Consider the following 20,631-nt stretch of genomic DNA (forward strand, 5'->3'; position numbering starts at 1 on the left):
GAATCCCTCCACCTGCCGTCTAGCAAATGCCTTTACCTGCAGATATCTAAACATGTTTCCCGGCGGGAGCCCAAATTTCTACTTCAACTCCCCCAGGCTCGCAAACCTTCCGTCGATAAACAGGTCCCTCAGCTGTCTAATGCCCGCTCTATACCATCCCCGAAATCCCCCATCCATGTTCCCCGGGACGAACCTATGGTTCCCCCTTAACGGAGCCTCCATCGAGCCCCCCACTTCTCCCCTATGTCGCCTCCACTGCCCCCAAATCTTGAGGGTAGCCGCCACCACCGGACTCGTGGTATACCTCGTGGGAGGGAGCGGCCACGGCGCCGTTACCAGGGCCCCCAGGCTTGTATCCCCACAGGACGCTCTCTCCATCCGTTTCCATGCTGCCCCCTCCCCCTCCATCACCCACTTACGCACCATCGACACGTTGGCCGCCCAGTAGTACCCCGAGAGGTTGGGCAACGCCAGCCCCCCCCCATCCCTACTCCGCTCCAAGAAGACCCTCTTCACCCTCGGGGTGCCATGCGCCCAAACAAATCCCATGATGCTGCTGGTCACCCTTTTAAAAAAGGCCCTAGGGATAAAGATGGTCAAGCACTGGAAGAGGAACAAAAACCTCGGGAGAACCGTCATTTTGTGCATCCTAAGTCTTGCCTCACCACATCATAATTGCCTTTCCCCCAGCAATAACTCTTGCCCTGCGGTTTATACCTATCCCTTTCCATCGCTAAAGTAAACGTAATCGAATTGTGGTCACTATCACCAAAATGCTCACCTACCTCCAAATCTAACACCTGTCCTGGTTCATTACCCAGAACCAAATCCAATACGGCCTCGCCTCTTGTTGGCCTATCTACATACTGCATCAGAAAACCCTCCTGCACACATTGGACAAAAACGGATCCATCTAAAGTACTCGAACTATAGTGTTTCCAGTCAATATTTGGAAAATTAAAGTCCCCCATAACAACTACTCTGTTATTTTCGCTCCTATCCAGAATCATTTTTGCAATCCTTTCCTCTACACCTCTGGAACTTTTCGGAGGCCTATAGAAAAGCCCTAACAGGTTGACCTCTCCTTTCCTGTTTCTTAACTCAGCCCATACTACCTCAGTATTCGAGTCCTCATCAAATGGCCTCTCAGCCACCGTAATACTGTCCTTGACTAACAATGCCACCCCTCCCCCTCTCTTACCACCTTCCCTGAGTTTACTGAAATATCTAAACCCCGGCACCTGCAACAACCATTCCTGTCCCTGCTCTATCCATGTCTCCGAAATGGCCACAACATCGAAGTCCCAGGTACTAACCCATGCCGCAAGCTCACCCACCTTATTCTGGATGCTCCTGGCATTGAAGTAGATGTTGCAGCTGTACAAAACTCTGGTGCGGCCGCATTTGGAGTATTGTGTGCAGTTCTGGTCGCCACATTATAGGAAGGATGTGGAAGCATTGGAAAGGGTGCAGAGGAGATTTACAAGAATGTTGCCTGGTATGGAGGGAAGATCATATGAGGAAAGGCTGAAGGACTTGAGGCTGTTTTCGTTAGAGAGAAGAAGGTTAAGAGGTGACTTAATTGAGGCATACAAGATGATCAGAGGATTAGATAGGGTGGACAGTGAGAGCCTTTTTCCTCTGATGGTGATGTCCAGCACAAGGGGACATAGCTTTAAATTGAGGGGAGATAGATAAAGGACAGATGTCAGAGGTAGGTTCTTTACTCAGAGAGTAGTAAGGGCGTGGAATGCCCTGCCTGCAACAGTAGTGGACTCGCCAACACTAAACACATTCAAATGGTCATTGGATAGGCATATGGACGATAAGGGAATAGTGTAGAGGGACTTTAGAGGGGTTTCACAGGACGGCGCAACATCGTGGGCCGAAGGGCCTGTACTGCGCTGTAATGTTCTATGTTCTATGTTCTATGTAGACGCACTTTAGACCACCTTCCTTCCTGCCGGTACACTCCTGCAACTTTGAAACCTTACTCATGACCTCACTACCCTCAGCCTCTTGTGTACTGGAGCTACAATTCAGGTTCCCAATCCCCTGCTGAACTAGTTTAAACCCTCCTGAAGAGCATTAGAAAACCTCCCCCGAGGATATTAGTACCCCTCTGGTCCAGGTATAGACCATCCCGTTTGTAGAGGTCCCACCTATCCCAGAATGAGCCCCAATTGTCCAGGAATCTGAAACCCTCCCTCCTGCACCATCCCTGCAGCCACGTGTTCAACTGCTCTCTCTCCCTATTCCTCGACTCGGTAGCACGTGGCACGGGTAACAACCCAGAGATAATAACTCTGTTTGTTCTAGGTCTAAGTTTCCACCCAGCTCCCTGAATTCCTGCCTTACATCCCTATCCCTTTTCCTACCTCTGTCGTTGGTACCTATGTGGACCACGACTTGGGGCTGCTCCCCCTCCCCCTTAAGGATCCCGAAAACACGATCCGAGACATCGCGGACCCTGGCACCTGGGAGGCAACACACAAACCGCGAGTCTCTCTCGTTCCCACCGAATCTCCTATCTATCCCCCTAACTATGGAGTCCCCAATGACTAATGTTCTTCTCCTCTCCCCCCTTCCTTTCTGAGCAACAGGGACAGACACTGTGCCAGAGACCTCTACCCCATGGCTGATCCCTGGTAAGTCCCCCCCCCCCCCCAACAGTATCCAAAGCGGTATACCTGTTACTAAGGGGAACGACCACAGGGGATCCCTGTACTGACTGCTTCCCCCCCAGCCCCTCTCACCGTCACCCATTGTATGAGCCCTCAAAGGTGTCTTCCCACAGTACGGCTATAATATTCTACTTAACCAGTAATGCTACTCCCCCACCCCTTTTACATCCCCCTCTATCTTTCCTGAAGCATCTATATCCTCCAACATTCAGCTGTTAATCCTGCCCTTGAACCACGTTTCTGTGATAGCCACAAAATCATGGTTCCAAATATTAATAAGTGCTCTATTTTTTGTTTGCACTGAGTGCTGAATTTGGGTGCATTAGAGTGCTATAGTGAGAGTTTAGTGACTGAAGGAGTGCTGAATTTGGGTGCATTTGAGTGCTGTAGTGAGAGTTTGGTGACTGAGGGAGTTAGGTGAGGAGGGAGTAAGGTACTCCTTTCATTTCATTTCGTACATTTCCTCAAAGAGCGAGATGGGAGCCGGGAGTTTACAGACTGCAGCTGACTGGAAGCAGAGTCGGAGGGTGGAGTTCCAGTTGGTCCACAGGGCAGCTGTATTCTGTAAGGTAAGGGACAATGGAGGCTACGGCAGTTGCATGCTCCTCCTGTAGGATGTGGGTGGTGAGGGATACCACCAGTGTCCCCGGGGACTATACCTGCGGGAAGTGCACCCAACTCCAGCTCCTCAGAGACCGTGTTAGGGAACTGGAGCTGGAGCTGGATGAACTTCGGGTCATCCGGGAGGCAGAGGGGGTAATAGAGAAGAGTTACAGGGAGGTAGCCACACCCAAGGTACAGGACAAGAGTAGCTGGGTTACAGCTAGGGAAAGGAAAAATGACCAGGCAGATAGTGCAGGGATCCCTCGTGGCCGTTCCCCTTCAAAACAAGTATACCATTTTGGATGCTGTTGGGGGGGATGACCTACCGGGGGAAGGCCGCAGCAGCCAGGTCTCTGGCACTGAGCCTGGCTCAGTGCCAGAGACTTCAGTGTCAGAAGGGAAGGGGGGAGAATAGAAAAGCAATAGTGATGGAAGACTCAATGGTTAGGGGAATAGATAGGAGATTCTGTGATCGCGAGCGAGACTCCCAGAAGGTATGTTGCCTCCCGGGTGCCAGGACCAGGGGTGTCTCGGATCGAGTCTACAGGATTCTTAAGGGGGAGGGTGAGCAACCAGAAGTCGTGGTGCACATAGGCACCAACGACATAGCTAAGAAAGGGGATGAGGATCTAAAAAGTGATTTTAGGGAGTTAGGTTGGAAGCTAAAGAGCAGGACAAGCAGAGTAGTGATCTCAGGATTGCTCCCGGTGCCATGTGCAAGTGAGGCAAGGAACAGAGAGCGAGTGCAGCTGAACACGTGGCTACAGGGCTGGTGCAGGAGGGATGGCTTCAGATATGGGGAACATTGGGATACCTTCTGGGGAAGGTGGGACCTGTACATGAAGGACGGATTGCACCTAAACTGGAGGGGCACCAATATCCTGGGTGGGAGGTTTGCTAGAGCTCTTTGGGAGGGTTTACACTAGTTTGGCAGGGGGATGGGAACCAGAGCGATGGATCAGAGGATAGGGTAGCTGTTCAACAGGCAGAAATAGTATGCAGCAAGTCTGTGAGCAAGTCAGTTGATAGGGCAAAGTTGCATTCAGTGGAATGGGTTAAAAGTGTTAAAGCATGATGTTGTGGCCATTACGGAGACATGGATTTCACAGGGGCAGGAATGGTTGTTAGATGTTCCAGGGTTTAGATGTTTTCAGAAGAATAGGGAGGGAGGGAAAAGAGGAGGGGGAGTGGCACTGTTAATTAGGGAGTGCATCACAGCTGCAGAAAGTAGGTAGTTGAGGAGGGTTTGTTTACTGAGTCAGTTTGGGTGGAAGTCAAAAACAAGAAAGGAGCAGTCACTTTATTGGGTGTTTTCTATAGACCCCCCAATAGTAGCAGAGAGATAGAGGAACAGATTGGGTGTCAGGTCTTGGAAAAGTGCAGAAGTAACAGAGTTGTTGTCATGGGTGACTTCAACTTGTCTAATATTGACTGGAACCTCCTTAGTGCAAATGGTTTGGATGGAGCAGATTTTGTCAGGTGTGTACAGGAAGGAATCCTGACTCAATATGTAGATAAGCCGACTAGGGGAGAGGCCATATGAAAAATGACATGAAAATCGCTTATTGTCACGAGTAGGCTTCAATGAAGTTACTGCGAAAAGCCCCTAGTCGCCACATTCCGGCGCCTGTCCGGGGAGGCTGGTACGGGAATCGAACCGTGCTGCTGGCCTGCTTGGTCTGCTTTAAAAGCCAGCGATTTAGCCCAGTGAGCTAAACCAGCCACTTGGTGGACTTGGTACTCGACAACGAACAAGGCCAGGTGTCAGATGTCTCGGTAGGAGAGCATTTCGGTGACAGTGACTACAACTCCTTGACCTTGACCATAGTCATGGAGAGGGATAGGAACAGACAGTATGGGAAGGTATTTAATTGGGGAGAGGAAATTATACTGCTATTAGACAGGAGCGGAGGAGCATAAAGTGGGAACAATTGTTCTTGGGGAAATGCACAACAGTAATGTGGGGGTTGTTTAAGGAGCACTTGCTGTTGGTGCTGAATTGTTTTCTCCCACTGAGACGAGGAAGGAATGGTAAGGTGAAGGAGCCTTGGATGACAAGAGAAGTGGGGCTTCTAGTCAAGAGGAAGAAGGAAGCTTACTTAAGGTTGAGGAAGCAAGGATCTGACACGGCTCTAGAGGATTACAAGGTAGCCAGGAAGGAACTCAAAAATGGACTGAGGAGAGCTAGAAGGGGGCATGAAAAAGCTCTGGTGGGAAGTATTAGGGAAAACCCCAAGGCATTCTGCACTTATGTGAGAAATAAGAGGATGATCAGAGTGAGAGTCGGGCTGATCAGGGATAGTGGAGGGAACTTGTGCCTAGAGTCTGAGGAGATGGGGAGGCCCCAAATGAATACTTTGCTTCAGTATTCACTAGAAAGAGGGACCTTGTAGCTCATGAGAACAGCGTGAACCAGGTTAATAGACTCAAACAGGTTGATGTTAAGAAGGAGGATATGCTAGAAGTTTTGAAAAGCATCAGGATAGATAAGTTCCCTGGGCCTGATGGGATATTCCCAAGGTTACTAGGGGAAGCGAGGGAGGAGATTGCTGCGTCGTTGGCGATGATCTTTGCGTCCTCACTCTCCACTGGAGTAGTACCGGATGATTGGAGGGAAGTGAATGTTGTTCCCCTGTTCAAGAAAGGGAATAGGGAAATCCCTGGGAATTACAGACCAGTCAGTCTTATGTCTGTGGTCAGCAAAATATTGGAAAGGATTCTGAGAGATAGGATTTATGATTATTTCAAAAAACAGTTTGATTAAAGATAGTCAGCATGGCTTTGTGAGGGACAGGTCATGCTTCACAAGCCTCATTGAATTCTTTGAGGATGTGACGAGACACATTGATGAAGGTCGGGCAGTGGATGTGGTGTATATGGATTTCAGTAAGGCATTTTATAAGGTTCCCCATGGTAGGCTCATTCAGAAAGTTAGGGGGATTGGGATACAGGGAAATTTGACTCTCTGGATACAGAATTGGCTGGCTGAAAGAAGACAGCGAGTGGTAGCGGATGGAAAGTATTCCGCCTGGAGGTCGGTGACCAGTGGTGTCCCGCAAGGATCTGTTCTGGGACCTCTGCTCTTTGCGGTTTTTATAAATAACTTGGATGAGGAAGTGGAAGGATGGGTTAGTAAGTTTGCCGATGACACGAAGGTTGGGGGAGTTATAGATGGTTTTGAGGGTTGTTGCAGGTTACAACAGGACATTGACAGAATGCTGAATACAGGGTTAAAGGCAGGATTCTTGGAAGTGTGGAGGAACAGGGGGATCTTGGGGTCCACGGACATAGATCCCTCAAAGTTGCCACCCAGGTTGATAGGGTTGTTAAGAAGGCATATGATGTATTGGCTTTCATTAACAGGGAGATTGAGTTTAAGAGCCGCGAGGTTTTGCTTCAGCTTTATAAAACCCTGGTTAGACCACACTTGGAATATTGTGTCTAGTTCTGGTTGCCTCATTATAGGAAGGATGTGGATGCTTTGGAGAGGGTACAGAGGAGATTTACCAGGATGCTGCCTGGACTGGAGGGCATGTCTTATGAAGAAAGGTTGAGGGAGCTAGGGCTTTTTTCACTGGAACGAAGATGGAAGAGAGGTGAATTGATAGAGGTGTACAAGGTGATGAGAGGCATGGATAGAGTGGATAGCTAGAGACTTTTCCCCAGGGTGGAAATGGCTGTCAGGAGGGGACATCATTTGGAGGAAGGTGTAGGGGAGATGTCAGAGGTCGGTTCTTTACATGGTGGGTGTGTGGAATGCACTGTCAGCGGATGTGGTGGAGTCAGAGTCATTAGGGACATTTAAGCGTCTCTTGGACAGGCACATGGACAGCAGTAAATTGAAGGGGTGCAGGTTATGTTCATCTTAGATTAGGATAAATGGTCGGCGCAACATCGTGGGCTGAAGGGCCTGTACTGCGCTGTACGGTTCTATGTTTGTCTGCCTTACCTGCTATAATTCTGGCATCGAAACAAATACACTTCAGACTGCTGGGTTTGAGCAGGCAGGGTGATGTTGTTCTCTTATTTTGTTCTTTATTTCCCCTTCAGTTATTACACCTTTAAGTTAAAGTGCTGGTTCCCACCCCCCCTGGGATGACAAGGTACCGCATGGTAGGTTGTTGCAAAAGGTTAAATCTCACGGAATCCAGGATGAGGTAGCCAATTGGATGCAGAATTGGTTCGGCGACCGAAGCCAAAGGGTGGTTGTGGAGGGTTGTTTCTCAAACTGGAGGCCTGTGACCAGCGGTGTGCCTCAGGGATCGGTGCTGGGTCCACTGTGATTTGTTATATATATTAATGATGTGGATGAGAATGTAGGAGACATGGTTAGTATGTTTGCAGATGACACCAAGATTGGTGCCATAGTGGACAGTGAAGAAGGTTCTGTAAGATTGCAACAGGATCTTGACCAATTGGGCCAATGGGCCGATGAATGGCAGATGGAGTTTAATTTGGATAAATGTGAGGTGATGTATTTGGTGGATCGAATCGGGGCAGGACCTACTCAGTGAATGGTAGGGAGTTGGGGAGAGTTACAGAACAAAGAGATCTAGGGGAACAGGTTCATATCTCCTTGAAGGCAGAGTCACAGGTGGACAGGGTGGGGAAGAAGGCATTCAGCAGGCTAGGTTTTATTGGCCAGAATATTGAATACAGGAGTTGGGACGTCTTGTTGAAGTCGTACAAGACATTGGTCAGACCACACATGGAATACTGTGTTCAGTTCTGGGCACCCTATTACAGGAAGGATATTGATAAACTAGAAAGAGTACAGAAGAGATTTACGAGGCTGCTACCAGGACTTGATGGTCTGAGTTATAAGGAGAGGCTGGATAGGCTGGGACTATTTTCCCTGGAGCGTAGGAGGCTTAGGGGTGATCTTATAGAGGTTTATAAAATAATGAGGGGCACAGATAAGGTAGATAGTCACCATCTTTCCCAAAGGTAGAGGAGTCTGGAACTAGAGGGCACAGGTTTAAGGGGAGAGATACAAAAGAGACCAGAGGGGGCATTTCTTCACACAGAGGGTGGTGAGCATCTGGAACGAGCTGCCACAGGCAGTGGGAGAGGTGGGTACAAAGAGCACCCTACCCTCCACATCTCCATCCCACCCCACCTTTTTTTGGACAGTAAGTGAAATTTATCATGGCCAATTCACCTAACCTGCACATCTTTGGACTGTGGGAAGAAACCGGAGCACCCGGAGGAAACCCACGCACACATGGGGAGATCGTGCAGACTCCGCACAGACAGTGACCCAAGCCGGAATCGAACCTGGGACCCTGGAGCTGTGAAGCGATTGTGCTAACCGCAATGCTACCGTGCTGCCCGGACGACTTTTAGAAAGGACACGCTTCCCATTGAGCGGAACAGGGGAAAAATGGGAGGAGGAGTTTTGGATGGAAGTAGGGTGGGGATTCTGAAGCGAAGCACTGAACCAGGCCAACTCCACCTCCTCCTGCGCAAGGTTCAACCTAATGCAGCTTAAAATGGTGCACAGAGCACACCTGACCTGAACCCGAATGAGCAGGTTCTTCCCGGAGGTGGAGGACAAATGTGAACAGTGCCAGAGTCGCCCGGCCAACCACACCTACATGTCGGGTTCTGGACAGCCGTTGTCGAGGGAATGTCCAAAGTTGTGGGGGTGAGGGTGGATCCATGCCCGAGAGTGGCAGTCTTTGGGGTACTAGACCAGCCAGAACTTTAGATGGGGAAGAGAACTGTCGCCCTGGCCTTTGCTTCCCTAATCGCCCGCCGTAGAATCCTGCTCGGCTGGCGATCAGCAGCACCACCCACAGCTGCAAACTGACTGGCTGACCTATCGAAATGTCTCCATCTGGAGAAGATCAAGGTCACCATTTGAGGGTCGGAGCATGTCTTCCAGAAAGTGTGCAGGCCATTCATGTCTATTCCAAGACCTCTTCGAAGGCAACAACTGATAGAACTGAGGGGTTGCATGAGAGCCACTGGGGCCGCAGAAAACAGCCTGGAACAGGTGCGAGGTTGGGGGGGGGGGACCTCAGAGACAGACTGACACGTGGATCAGAGGGCCCAACACAAAGCCACAAGATAACGACAAAGCACCTGCAGTGAAAGAAAGCCTATGATAACACCTGGAAACAGGGGGGAATTGAACCTGGGACCCTGGAGCTGTGAAGCAATTGTGCTACCCACTGTGCTACCGTGCTGCCCCCACTGTGCTACCATGCTGCATGTTTCCCAAGCTGGGAATCAAACCTGGGACCCTGGAGCTGTGAAGCAATTGTGCTAACCACTGTGCTACCGTGCTGCATGTTTAAGACACAAATGAGCCTTTCCTCTCAGGGCCATGAGTCTTTGAATAAAGTCTCTGCTTCCACCGTTTTCTTTCAAAGAAGCGGTTAATGGATTCTTCATGAGCAAGGAGTTGAATGGTTATTGGGGGAAGGCAGGAATGTGGAGGTAAGATTACAATCAGAGCAGCCATGAGAGAGGGCGGCGCAGTGATTAGTACAACTGTTTCATGGTGCCGAGGGCCCGGGTTCAATCCTGGCCTGACCGAGGGCCTGACCGAGGGCCCGGGTTCAATCCTGGCCTGACCGAGGACCCGGGTTCAATCCTGGCCTGACCGAGGGCCCGGGTTCAATCCTGGCCTGACCGAGGGCCCGGGTTCAATCCTGGCCTGACCGAGGGCCCGGGTTCAATCCTGGCCTGACCGAGGGCCCGGGTTCAATCCTGGCCTGACCGAGGGCCCGGGTTCAATCCTGGCCTGACCGAGGGCCCGGGTTCAATCCTGGCCTGACCGAGGGCCCGGGTTCAATCCTGGCCTGACCGAGTGCCCGGGTTCAATCCTGGCCTGACCGAGGGCCCGGGTTCAATCCTGGCCTGACCGAGGGCCCGGGTTCAATCCTGGCCTGACCGAGGGCCCGGGTTCAATCCTGGCCTGACCGAGGGCCCGGGTTCAATCCTGGCCTGACCGAGGGCCCGGGTTCAATCCTGGCCTGACCGAGGGCCCGGGTTCAATCCTGGCCACACCGAGGGCCCGGGTTCAATCCTGGCCTGACGGAGGGCCCGGGTTCAATCCTGGCCTGACGGAGGGCCCGGGTTCAATCCTGGCCTGACCGAGGGCCCGGATTCAATCCTGGCCTGACCGAGGGCCCGGGTTCAATCCTGGCCTGACGGAGGGCCCGGGTTCAATCCTGGCCTGACCGTGGGCCTGACGGAGGGCCCGGGTTCAATCCTGGCCTGACCGAGGGCCCGGATTCAATCCTGGCCTGACCGAGGGCCCGGGTTCAATCCTGGCCTGACGGAGGTTCAATCCTGACCTGACTGAGGACCCGGGTTCAATCCTGGCCTGACCGAGGGCCTGACCGAGGACCCGGGTTCAATCCTGGCCTGACCGAGGGCCCGGGTTCAATCCTGGCCTGACCGAGGGCCCGGGTTCAATCCTGGCCTGACCGAGGGCCCGGATTCAATCCTGGCCTGACCGAGGGCCCGGGTTCAATCCTGGCCTGACCGAGGGCCCGGGTTCAATCCTGGCCTGACCGAGGGCCTGACCGAGGGCCCGGGTTCAATCCTGGCCTGAACGAGGGCCCGGGTTCAATCCTGACCTGTCCGAGGGCCCGGCTTCAATCCTGGCCTGACCGAGGACCCGGGTTCAATCCTGGCCTGACCAAGGGCCTGACCGAGGATCCAGGTTCAATCCTGGCCTGACCGAGGGCCTGGCCGAGGGCCCGGGTTCAATCCTTGCCTGACCGAGGGGCTGACCGAGGGCCCAGGTTCAATCCTGGCCTGACCGTGGGCCTGACCGAGGGCCCAGGTTCAATCCTGGCCTGACCGAGGGCCCGGGTTCAATCCTGGCCTGACCGAGGACCCGGGTTCAATTCTCGCCTGACCGAGGGCTCGTCTTCAATCCTGGCCTGACCGAGGGCCTGACCGAGGGCCCGGGTTCAATCCTGGCCTGACCGAGGGCCTGGGTTCAATCCTGGCCTGAGCGAGGGCCTGAACGAGGACCCGGGTTCAATCCTGGCCTGACCGAGGACCTAGGTTCAATCCAGGCCTGACCGAGGGCCCGGGTTCAATCCTGGCCTGACCGAGGGCCCGGGTTCAATCCTGGCCTGACCGAGGGCCTGACCGAGGGCCCAGGTTCAATCGTGGCCTGACCGAGGGCCTGGGTTCAATCCTGGCCTGACCGAGGACCTGGGTTCAATCCTGGCCTGACCGAGGACCTGGGTTCAATCCAGGCCTGACCGAAGGCCCGGGTTCAATCCTGGCCTGACCGAGGGCCTGACCGAGGGCCCAGGTTCAATCCTGGCCTGACTGAGGGCCTGGGTTCAATCCTGGCCTGACCGAGGGCCTGACCAAGGGCCCGGGTTCAATCCTGGCCTGACCGATGGCCCGGGTTCAATCTGGCCTGACCGAGGGCCTGACCGAGGGCCCGGGTTCAATCCTGGCCTGACAGAGGGTCCGGGTTCAATCCTGGCCTGACCGAGGGCCCGGGTTCAATCCTGGCCTGACCGAGGACCTGGGTTCAATCCTGGCCTGACCGAGGGACTGGGTTCAATCCTGGCCTGACCGAGGACCTGACCGAGGACCCGGGGTCAATCCTGGCCTGACCGAGGGCCTGGGTTCAATCCTGGCCTGACCGAGGACCTGGGTTCAATCCTGGCCTGACCGAGGGACTGGGTTCAATCCTGGCCTGACCGAGGACCTGACCGAGGACCCGGGGTCAATCCTGGCCTGACTGTGGGCCTGACCGAGGGCCCGGGTTCAATCCTGGCCTGACCGAGGGCCCGGGTTCAATCCTGGCCTGACCGAGGGCCCGGGTTCAATCCTGGCCTGACCGAGGACCTGGGTTCAATCCTAGCCTGACCGAGGGACTGGGTTCAATCCTGGCCTGACCGAGGGCCCGGGTTCAATCTGGCCTGACCGAGGGCCTGACCGAGGGCCCGGGTTCAATCCTGGCCTCACCGAGGACCTGACCGAGGGCGCGGGTTCAATCCTGGCCTGACCGAGGGCCCGGGATCAATCCAGGCCTGACCGAGGGCCCGGGTTCGATCCTGGCCTGACCGAGGGCCTGACCCGGGACCCGGGTTCAATCCTGTCCTGACCGAGGACCCGGGTTCAATCCTGGCCTGACTGAGGGCCTGACCAGGACCCAGGTTCAATCCTGTCCTGACCGAGGACCCGGGTTCAATCCTGGCCTGACCGAGGGCCTGACCGAGGGCCCGGGTTCAATCCTGGCCTGACCGAGGACCTGGGTTCAATCCAGGCCTGACCGAGGGCCCGGGTTCAATCCTGGCCTGACTGAGGGCCCGGGTTCAATCCTGGCCTGACCGAGGGCCCAGGTTCAATTCTGGCCTGACCGAGGGCCTGGGTTCAATCCTGGCCTGACCGAGGGCCTGACCAAGGGCCCGGGTTCAATCCTGGACTGACCGAGGGCCTGTCCGAGGGCCCGGGTTCAATCCTGGCCTGACCGAGGGCCCGGGTTCAATCCTGGCCTGACCGAGGACCTGGGTTCAATCCTGGCCTGACCGAGGGCCCGGGTTCAGTCCTGGCCTGACCGAGGGCCCCGGTTCAATCCTGGCCTGACCGAGGACCCGGGTTCAATCCTGGCCTGACCGAGGGCCTGACCGAGGGCTCGGGTTCAATCCTGGCCTGACCGAGGGCCCGGGTTCAATCCTGGCCTGACCGAGGGCCCAGGTTCAATCCTGGCCTGACCGAGGGCCCAGGTTCAACCCTGGCCTGACCGAGGGCCCGGGTTCAATCCTGGCGCGACCGAGGACCTGACCGAGGACCCGGGGTCAATCCTGGCCTGACCGAGGGCCTGACCGAGGGCCCGGGTACAATCCTGGCTTGACCGAGGGCCTGACCGAGGGCCCGGGTTCAATCCTGGCCTGACCGAGGGCTCAGGTTCAATCCTGGCCTGACCGAGGGCCCAGGTTCAACCCTGGCCTGACCGAGGACATGTGTTCAATCCTGGCCTGACCGAGGGCCCGGGTTCAATCCTGGCCTGACCGAGGGCCCGGGTTCAATCCTGACCTGACCGAGGGCCCGGGTTCAATCCTGGCCTGACCGAAGGCCTGACCGAGGCCCCGGGTTCAATCCTGGCCTGACCGAGGGCGCAGGTTCAATCCTGGCCTGACCGAGGGCCCGGGTTCAATCCTGGCCTGATCGAGGGCCCAGGTTCAATCCTGGCCTGACCGAGGGCCTGGGTTCAATCCTGACCTGACCAAGGGCCCGGGTTCAATCCCGGCCTGACCGAGGGCCCGGGTTCAATCCTGGCCTGACCGAGGGCCCGGGTTCAATCCTGGCCTGACTGAGGACCTGGGTTCAATCCTGGCCTGACCGAGGGCCTGGGTTCAATCCTGGCCTGACGGAGGGCCCCGGTTCAATCCTGGCCTGACCGAGGGCCCGGGTTCAATCCTGGCCTGACCGAGGACCTGGGTTCAATCCTGGCCTGACCGAGGGCCTGGGTTCAATCCTGGCCTGACCGAGGGCCCCGGTTCAATCCTGGCCTGACCGAGGACCCGGGTTCAATCCTGGCCTGACCGAGGGCCTGACCGAGGGCCCAGGTTCAATCCTGGCCTGACCGAGGACCCGGATTCAATCCTGGCCTTGGGTTTATTTATGAAGCTTGACTACTTAGACCCCAGCCACACTTCAAAACTTCAGCTATGAGCCTGATCTCCATCCCTCACTTGAGCACTGTGTTGTTCCTCGTGTCTTAATAAAGCTCGTCGTCTCCAAGGTGGAGAAGATGTGAATTTGTTCTCACTTCAGAGCTTAACTTACGGCTACCTCAAATGCTGCCTGCCTGTGTCCTGCTACCAGCTCTGCCTTCCGTGAAGTGTGTCCTCACTTCCTGTCCCTGTGTATTTATAGCTCTTCCGTGCTCCCTCTAGTGCTTGCTCAGTTGTATTGCATCTACTCAGATCTACAAGCATTAACCTGCAATACATCTTTCATAGAACATAGAGTGCAGAAGGAGGCCATTCGGCCCATCGAGTCTGCACCGACCCACTTAAGCCCTCACTTCCACCCTGTTCCTGTAACCCAATAACCCCATCTAACCTTTTTTGGTCACTAAGGGCAATTTTGGACACTAAGGGCAATTTGTCACGGCCAATCCACCTAACCTGCATATCTTTGGACTGTGGGAGGAAACCGGAGCACCCGGAGGAAACCCAGGCAGACACGGGGAGAACGTGCAGACTCTCCACAGGCAGTGACCCAGCAGGGAATCGTTCCTGGGACCCTGGCACTGTGAAGCCACAGTGCAATCCACTTGTGCTACTGTGCTGCCCCAAAGGGCCCTGTCCTCACCACTGATTCTTATGGACACTTCTTAAAACACTTGCATGCTCCAGATTCTTCTGATATAATGAACACTTGAAGCATGTAGACTGTTGATACCCAAATGGATCTGCACAATCTTGCCAACAGCCATAAGGCTAATAAACCAATGATGTTGTAAAGGAAGAAATATTCCTTCGAGAGCTCCACCTTCACCCATTGTTTTGTAGAGATTCACTTATCTGTGGCTCATTGCCTAGCTTGGTGCTGAAGTACTTAGTTGCCAGCACTCGCCCACTGGAGCGAAGAGACACGCTTGATAACAGGTGGTGGCTGCTGGACTCCAATGTACAATGTGACATCTTAACGGATGTTCAAACTAACTATGTCTTAAGTGGCAAAAGTTAACCAGATAGGGTATTGGGTAAGTGTCAGCCAGAGATACTTCCCCAACCTCAGGAACCCATTCATTCACCCTGAAGATCTCACTCCCTGAGCCTTTCCAGATGGGACAACCAAATAGCTCACAGCTCACTGTTGCCATATTGCAAATGTCCAACAGAGGGCACCACCCACTCCTCCAACCACTGTCTGCTCACCTTTGACAGACTGTAGCTCGCACATGGGATTCCTGTCACCTGAGCAATCATTTAAGCATAGAAACAAGTCATTCTCGACTCCAAGAGATTGCCTATAAGATTGCTGAAAATACAGATCTCCAAGATTTCATCTTGCACTCACAGCAACACTGGAAGAATACCAATGTAAGGGCAGCACAATGGTTAGCACTGCTGTCTCACTTTGCAAACAACCCAGGTTCAATCCCGGCCCCAGGTCACTGTCTGTGTGGAGTTTGCACATTCTCCCCGTGTCTCTGTGGGTTTCTCCCCCACAACCCAAAAAAGATGTGCAGGGTAGGCAGATTGGCCACGCTAAATTGCCCCTTAATTAGAAAACAAACAATCGGATACTCAATTTAAAAAAATATATATTTTGAAATTTAAAAAAAAAATACCAATGGAAACAAAATAAGTGACAGCCATTCACTGACTCATTCCTCAGGGCAATACCTTGACTAATCAGGATCAAGCTGCTGGTCTAAATTCAAACAACCCTCAGCAGTTAACTGTCAGTCACTATCAACTGGTATATTCTCCATGACAACACCTCTACCAATCAGCACTGCATTCTCATACAGTATAAAGTTGTTGTTTTCCCTGGCTTGTTGTATTCTCGCAGAGTGTTCTGATGAGTGGAAGATGGAAAGCTTCAATATGTCTCTTTTTTTCAGCAATACTATGTTTTCAGACGTCACCAAGAAGCAACATGTAGATCAAAATAGAGAGATCACAGTTAATGGTGCAGTAGAAGGAAGAGGTGCCACTCCAGGTGATTCACTGGATATAACATTAATAAGATTGGAATCGGGCAAGTGTAGTCCCACCCAGCTGGAAAGCTGAAGAGGTGTTGGCTGCCACCCAGTCAAGTAGGGCGATGAGGAGCAGTGTACCACGGTAACGAGCGATGTCATCGACCGGAATCAAATCCAAACTCGGCCGAATCCAATGAGTAGGCTTGAACTCCGAATAACTTCGACAAGGACCAACGCAAAATCTGATACGCCAAGCTGGCGATGGAAGATTTCCTTTCAAACAGTAACTTTATTGTTTAAAAAATAATCTCAAAACACATTTGAATCATGTCCAAAAAATAAACTGCATGATGCTTCCTTCTCTTGTTCCTTGAGAACTTCCAAGTGCGCGGAACTGAGTGGGAGCGCCGATCCCATGCCTGTACTTGTACGACCAGGGAGGAGTATCCACAAACAACGTCAGTCATTTATCAAGGCCAGGATCATACTGTAACAGCAAAACAGTGTCAGATAGATGGTATCACAAATCCTTGGGAGGGTGTAACAACTCTACATTACTGCACACATTGTCAGACTGTGTTATAACCCTCTCCATTACCCCACACACATTGTCAGACTGTGTTATACCCCTCTCCATTACCCCACACACACATTGTCAGACTGTGTTATACCCCTCTCCATTACCCCACACACACATTGTCAGACTGTGTTATACCCCTCTCCATTACCCCACACACACATTGTCAGACTGTGTTATACCCCTCTCCATTACCCCACACACACATTGTCAGACTGTGTTATAACCCTCTCCATTACCCCACACACATTGTCAGACTGTGTTATACCCCTCTCCATTACCCCACACACACATTGTCAGACTGTGTTATACCCTCTCCATTACCCCCCCCCCACACACACACTATCAAACTGTGTTATAACCCTCTCCATTACCCCCCCCCCCCACACACACACTATCAGACTGTGTTATAACCCTCTCCATTACCCCCCCCCCCCACACACACACTATCAAACTGTGTTATAACCCTCTCCATTACCCCCCCCCCCACACACACACTATCAGACTGTGTTATAACCCTCTCCATTACCCCCCACCCCCCACACACACTATCAGACTGTTATAACCCTCTCCATTACCCCACACACACACTATCAGACTGTGTTATAACCCTCTCCATTACCCCCCCCCCCCACACACACACTATCAGACTGTGTTATAACCCTCTCCATTACCCCCCCCCGCCACACACTATCAGACTGTTATAACCCTCTCCATTACCCCACACACACACTATCAGACTGTGTTATAACCCTCTCCATTACCCCCCCCCCCACACACACACTATCAGACTGTGTTATAACCCTCTCCATTACCCCACACACACACTGTCAGACTGTGTTATAACCCTCTCCATTACCCCACACACACATTGTCAGACTGTGTTATAGCCCTCTCCATTACCCCCCCCCCCACACACACACTATCAAACTGTGTTATAACCTCTCCATTACCCCCCCCCACACACACACTATCAGACTGTGTTATAACCCTCTCCATTACCCCCCCCCCACACACACACTATCAGACTGTGTTATAACCCTCTCCATTACCCCCCCCCCGCCACACACTATCAGACTGTTATAACCCTCTCCATTACCCCACACACACACTATCAGACTGTGTTATAACCCTCTCCATTACCCCCCCCCACACACACACTATCAGACTGTGTTATAACCCTCTCCATTACCCCACACACACACTATCAGACTGTGTTATAACCCTCTCCATTACCCCACACACACACACACACACACACTATCAGACTGTTATAACCCTCTCCATTACCCCCCCCCCCCACACACACACTATCAGACTGTGTTATAACCCTCTCCATTACCCCCCCCCCCCACACACACACTATCAGACTGTGCTATAACCCTCTCCATTACCCCCCCCCACACATTGTCAGACTGTGTTATACCCCTCTCCATTACCCCACACACACACACTATCAGACTGTGTTATAACCCTCTCCATTACCCCCCCACACACACTATCAGACTGTGTTATAACCCTCTCCATTACCCCACACACACACACTATCAGACTGTGTTATAACCCTCTCCATTACCCCCCCACACACACTATCAGACTGTGTTATACCCCTCTCCATTACCCCCCCCCCCCCCACACACACACACACTATCAGACTGTGTTATAACCCTCTCCATTACCCCCCCCCCCACACACACACACTATCAGACTGTGTTATAACGCTCTCCATTACCCCCCCCCCCCACACACACACACTATCAGACTGTGTTATAACCCTCTCCATTACCCCCCCCCCACACACACACTATCAGACTGTGCTATAACCCTCTCCATTACCCCCCCCCCCACACATTGTCAGACTGTGTTATACCCCTCTCCATTACCCCACACACACACACTATCAGACTGTGTTATAACCCTCTCCATTACCCCCCCCCACACACACACACACTATCAGACTGTGTTACAACCCTCTCCATTACCCCCCCCCACACACACTATCAGACTGTGTTATAACCCTCTCCATTACCCCACACACACTATCAGACTGTTATAACCCTCTCCATTACCCCCCACACACTATCAGACTGTGTTATAAACCCTCTCCATTACCCCACACACACTATCAGACTGTGTTATAACCCTCTCCATTACCCCACACACACTATCAGACTGTGTTATAACCCTCTCCATTACCCCCCACACACACACTATCAGACTGTTATAACCCTCTCCATTACCCCACACACACTATCAGACTGTGTTATAACCCTCTCCATTACCCCACACACACTATCAGACTGTGTTATAACCCTCTCCATTACCCCCACACACACACTATCAGACTGTTATAACCCTCTCCATTACCCCCCACACACACACTATCAGACTGTTATAACCCTCTCCATTACCCCCCCCCCCACACACACACTATCAGACTGTGTTATAACCCTCTCCATTACCCCCCCCCCCACACACACACTATCAGACTGTGTTATAACCCTCTCCATTACCCCCCCCACACACTATCAGACTGTGTTATAACCCTCTCCATTACCCCCCCCCCCACACGCACTATCAGACTGTGTTATAACCCTCTCCATTACCCCACACACACTATCAGACTGTGTTATAACCCTCTCCATTACCCCCCCCACACACACTATCAGACTGTGTTATAACCCTCTCCATTACCCCCCCCCCACACACACACTGTCAGACTGTGTTATAACCCTCTCCATTACCCCACACACACTATCAGACTGTTATAACCCTCTCCATTACCCCCCCCCACACACACTATCAGACTGTGTTATAACCCTCTCCATTACCCCACACACACTATCAGACTGTGTTATAACCCTCTCCATTACCCCCCCCCACACATTGTCAGACTGTTATAACCCTCTCCATTACCCCCCCCCACACACACTATCAGACTGTGTTATAACCCTCTCCATTACCCCACACACACTATCAGACTGTGTTACAACCCTCTCCATTACCCCCCCCCACACATTGTCAGACTGTGTTATAACCCTCTCCATTACCCCCCCCCCCCACACACACACTATCAGACTGTTATAACCCTCTCCATTACCCCACACACACTATCAGACTGTGTTACAACCCTCTCCATTACCCCCCACACACACACTATCAGACTGTTATAACCCTCTCCATTACCCCACACACACTATCAGACTGTGTTATAACCCTCTCCATTACCCCCCCCCCCCACACACACACTATCAGACTGTGTTATAACCCTCTCCATTACCCCCCCCCCCACACACACACTATCAGACTGTGTTATAACCCTCTCCATTACCCCCCCCCCCCCCCACACACACACTATCAGACTGTGTTATAACCCTCTCCATTACCCCCCCCACACATTGTCAGACTGTGTTATACCCCTCTCCATTACCCCACACACACACACTATCAGACTGTGTTATACCCCTCTCCATTACCTCCCCCCCACACACACACACTATCAGACTGTGTTATAACCCTCTCCATTACCCCCCACACACTATCAGACTGTGTTATAACCCTCTCCATTACCCCACACACACTATCAGACTGTGTTATAACCCTCTCCATTACCCCACACACACTATCAGACTGTGTTATAACCCTCTCCATTACCCCACACACACTATCAGACTGTGTTATAACCCTCTCCATTACCCCACACACACTATCAGACTGTGTTATAACCCTCTCCATTACCCCACACACACTATCAGACTGTGTTATAACCCTCTCCATTACCCCCACACACACACTATCAGACTGTTATAACCCTCTCCATTACCCCCCCCCCACACACACACACTATGAGACTGTGTTATAACCCTCTCCATTACCCCCCCCACACACACACTATCAGACTGTGTTATAACCCTCTCCATTACCCCCCCCCCCACACACTCTCAGACTGTGTTATAACCCTCTCCATTACCCCCCCCCACACGCACTATCAGACTGTGTTATAACCCTCTCCATTACCCCCACACACACTATCAGACTGTGTTATAACCCTCTCCATTACCCACCCCCCCACACACACTATCAGACTGTGTTATAACCCTCTCCATTACCCCCCCCCC

General features: G+C 52.6%; 1 protein-coding gene across 1 annotated transcript in view; it reads left to right on the forward strand.

Moving 5' to 3' along the window:
- The first annotated feature begins 9,116 nt into the window (after window positions 1–9,116).
- LOC119966917 (alanine--tRNA ligase, mitochondrial-like) overlaps window positions 9,117–20,631 on the forward strand; it is a 73,950-nt gene continuing 62,435 nt past the window's right edge. The window contains exons 1-2 of the mRNA XM_038798875.1: window positions 9,117–9,285; window positions 15,804–15,953. Coding sequence (XP_038654803.1) covers window positions 9,117–9,285; window positions 15,804–15,953 — 319 coding nt within the window. The remainder of the gene's footprint in view (window positions 9,286–15,803; window positions 15,954–20,631) is intronic.

This window comes from Scyliorhinus canicula, chromosome 6, assembly GCF_902713615.1.
Source record: "Scyliorhinus canicula chromosome 6, sScyCan1.1, whole genome shotgun sequence".
Lineage (NCBI taxonomy): Eukaryota > Metazoa > Chordata > Chondrichthyes > Carcharhiniformes > Scyliorhinidae > Scyliorhinus > Scyliorhinus canicula.